Here is a 3,370-nt window from a genome sequence, read left to right on the forward strand (position 1 = left end):
GCTCGTGATGCGTTATAAAGTGGCGTATTTTGGTCGTTTTTTCTCAACTTTCTGCGAGTAACGACATCGTTTCAAGTTGTTATTTGTGTTCAGTTGTTTCTATTGCCGACTTTAGGGTAAGGGGCCGAATTTTAGGGTTATGTTTTTGTTCGTTTTTGTTCAGTTGCCCATTACGGGCTAACGTAAATATCTTGTTTGTTCCAGCGCTATTTTGTGTTTAATTCTGTTTTGTTTAAAAAGAATCTCATTTGGCTCTCTTGCGTTGTTTCGGGAGTGCGTAACGAAGGCTCATGAGAAAACGTTGACTTTAGTTCCGTTTTCCAGTCTTCAGATGTGTGTATATCCATGGGACAGAGAGACTTTCGGACGAATGGTTTTACTACTACAACCGCATCGTCCAGTTGCACGCATACCATGACAATGCCGCAACGTTTTTTGCATCTTGAGTAACTAGGGAACGACGAACTGTCAAAATGTTGTGGTAGTGTGTGTTGCGTCTTCTATAATTAGGGCAATGTTTTACAAGCATTTCAATTCGGTTTGATTGCTTAGGATGTGAAAGATATCTCCCAATTTTCTTATGGACATCTTTGGCGAAAGGTTTCCAGCGTTAGTTATGACCATTCTAACATAATAGATTATAAGAGAACTGCACGTTTTTTGTGCTATATGTGCAGTTCCTGCTTAAGCTCAACCAGCAATAACATCTATTATTTCGTACCATTGCAGATACTACACACTCTAAATTATGGAGGACCAAAGCGCTTCATCAACTGTTGATGAAGAGACTCCGACAACCAGTGGACCAGCGAACCAGGGAAATGGAGATCAATCGTCTGAGTTAATAATCCACGAAAGTGACGAGCTCCTGTCGTTGATAATCAGCGACAGTGAAGGCGACGAACAGGAAGTTCCAACTGATTCAACTAACAGCAAACGTAAAGGTGCTGAAAATGCTGATGCCGATATGACTGGAATAGCTCTCCTAGATGTGACTTCCGAGGCTGTTTCTGAAAACAACGTGGGAGATGCGAAGCAAGATGATAAACAGGCGAAGGAACGCTCCAGCGAAGAAGGTGATGTTGGCGCTGCTGAAAAGCTTGAACAGGCAGAAAATGATAATATCGACCTGACCGAATTATCTAGTCCGGAGGGGTCTTTTACCTGCAATCGTGGTGTAAACAAGGGTCCAGTGAATCAATTGAGCCCTGTCAGAAATGATGGGAAAAAAAATGTGGCACGAGCAACTAACGTTAATACGACGGCCGAAGAACTTTTTAACTCACTGTTGGGTGAGCGCTCTAGTGCTGCGATAACGGAGACCACCGTTCACGCAGAGCGCAGTGATATGATAAAATTTAGCGACGAAGTGGACAAAGATTCTTCAAAGATTCCAGCAGAAAACAAACAAAAAGCAGTCGATCGCACCGTTGAGATTCGTCCTTCCGTAGAGCAAACGGAGATCGCTCAACAAACAGAAATGGCTACCGAAGCTGGTGAAGCAGCCGGCACCAAACGATTACCTGAAAAAATAGACAATGTATCAGGTGTAACTGAAACGGCCGATGCAAATGGTGGGGAAGTAAAAATCCCCGATGAAGACGCCGATGGAATTGCGTCACAAAAAAAGGATGCAAGTACTGTTCCTACTGCGTTACACGAGAAGCGCTTATTGCGGGAGACAGAGGAAGATGTAACGGACGATCTTGCAAAACGAGCAATCGACGCGAACAAGAAGGACGGTTTAGCTGCTGTTGATGAGGCTCAGGCTACACAAAGCGACGAACACCAAGTGCCAATCGTTAGCACTTCTGATGATATCGACGAACCACCGAGAAAAAAGCAGAAACCTTCGGAAGTGATCTCGACAGGTGACGATCTAGCTATTGTGTTATCAGAGAGTGTACAAGAAACAAGTAACGATCGAGAGCATACCTCGGGTGTCGCATTTGTGGCTAATTCATGCGAATCGATAAGTATGAATGGCCAAATCAAACGTAGAGGTTCATTACTAAGCGAGATCGAAGCCGACAAAACAGTCGAGGCAAATAGAAGCAGTTCTGCACTTAGTTCGGCAGAAATGTTACCCAAAAAACCAACGGCCCTGGAAGTGTTGGTGATTGATGATGATGATGAAGAAGATATTTCGAACCCTAGAGCAACAGAAGCAGTAAACGATACCAAGAAATTGGAGGACAGTGGCAAGCGAGATGTACACACAAGCGGGGTCGGAAATACCGACAATATATCTTCTGCAAAGAGAGCGAAGATGGCTGAATGTGGTACATTGAGCGACGAGGAGAAGAGTCTTCGTGGCGTCAACCCAGACACGAAAAACGAAGACGATAAAACTAAAAAACGAACGGAACCGACTGTGTTACGAATGGATTTTCTAAGAAGATTCGCACGACCTTTGACAACCATGACTCAATCTGATCTTGAAGTACTAATCATGCAGAAGATTACCGAGGCGATCGTAAACCGGGAAGAGATGGCCGAGATGCGCCAGCTGCTTGCGAAGCAGGATGCAATGTTGACCGCGTACCGGCAACGAATTACAGATTTGTCCAAGAGGTTGAGCGATATTACGCTGATACAAACTCGAGTGTTGAGCGAATTGGACAAACGCTCGAGCCGTCAGGTACTGCCACTTAAGATAACGCGGAACGTCGGACTTCAGATATATTTGCCGAGAATCTCCTACAATGAAGTGGAAGACCATCCGTTGCACTCCGTAGCAGGGAGCACTTCACCAATAATGGGCCCGAAAGAGTGCTTGCCGAATAGTGCCAAGAACGTGTCTTCAACGACAGCGAACTGTGGTTCACAGACACCACAGACAAATGCAGCAAAACCCTTGACAGCCGCTCATCAAACCGTCCCGAACCTGAACAAGCATTCCGGTACTAACACCGTGCGACCGCCACAAACGGTGACCGTAGCACGAAATTCTATGGTTAGTTCCAACGGTGCATTGCTTTCGAATGGTGCAACCAACAAACAAACAGCGCTGGCTCCTGCGAGTTGCGACCGTCGTTCTACAAACACACCCAATCCGAAAACCACCGAATCCTCAACATCATCCAGCAATAGCAGTGTAATGAACGGCAACAATGTAGCTAGGAACGCATCGGACAGCAACCATGGCGGAAATCGAAAGTCCTGTCACAAATTCACCCCAATGAGGGCTCCAATGTCCGCCCAGCAACAGGCACAGCACCAAAGACATGCTCGTGAACAGCAGGAGTACATGGTACAGCAGCAAATCAAGAGCCAACAAGCACAACGACAGCTGCAGACACTTAACACAGGGTAATTAAACTTTTTTTTTGTGCTATGATAAATTACGGTCATTTGAATGTGAATTATT

General features: G+C 45.3%; 1 protein-coding gene across 1 annotated transcript; it reads left to right on the forward strand.

The window, feature by feature from the left end:
- Positions 1 to 748: 748 nt before the first annotated feature.
- On the forward strand, positions 749 to 3,312 carry LOC128276745 (uncharacterized; the record flags this gene model as incomplete). The annotated part of the gene is made up of 1 exon (XM_053015204.1): positions 749 to 3,312. A coding segment is annotated over exon 1 (2,564 nt), but the record flags the coding sequence as incomplete, so codon positions are not given.
- Positions 3,313 to 3,370: the final 58 nt, after the last annotated feature.

The sequence above is a fragment of the Anopheles cruzii genome, unplaced genomic scaffold (assembly GCF_943734635.1).
Source record: "Anopheles cruzii unplaced genomic scaffold, idAnoCruzAS_RS32_06 scaffold02317_ctg1, whole genome shotgun sequence".
NCBI classification, from domain to species: domain Eukaryota; kingdom Metazoa; phylum Arthropoda; class Insecta; order Diptera; family Culicidae; genus Anopheles; species Anopheles cruzii.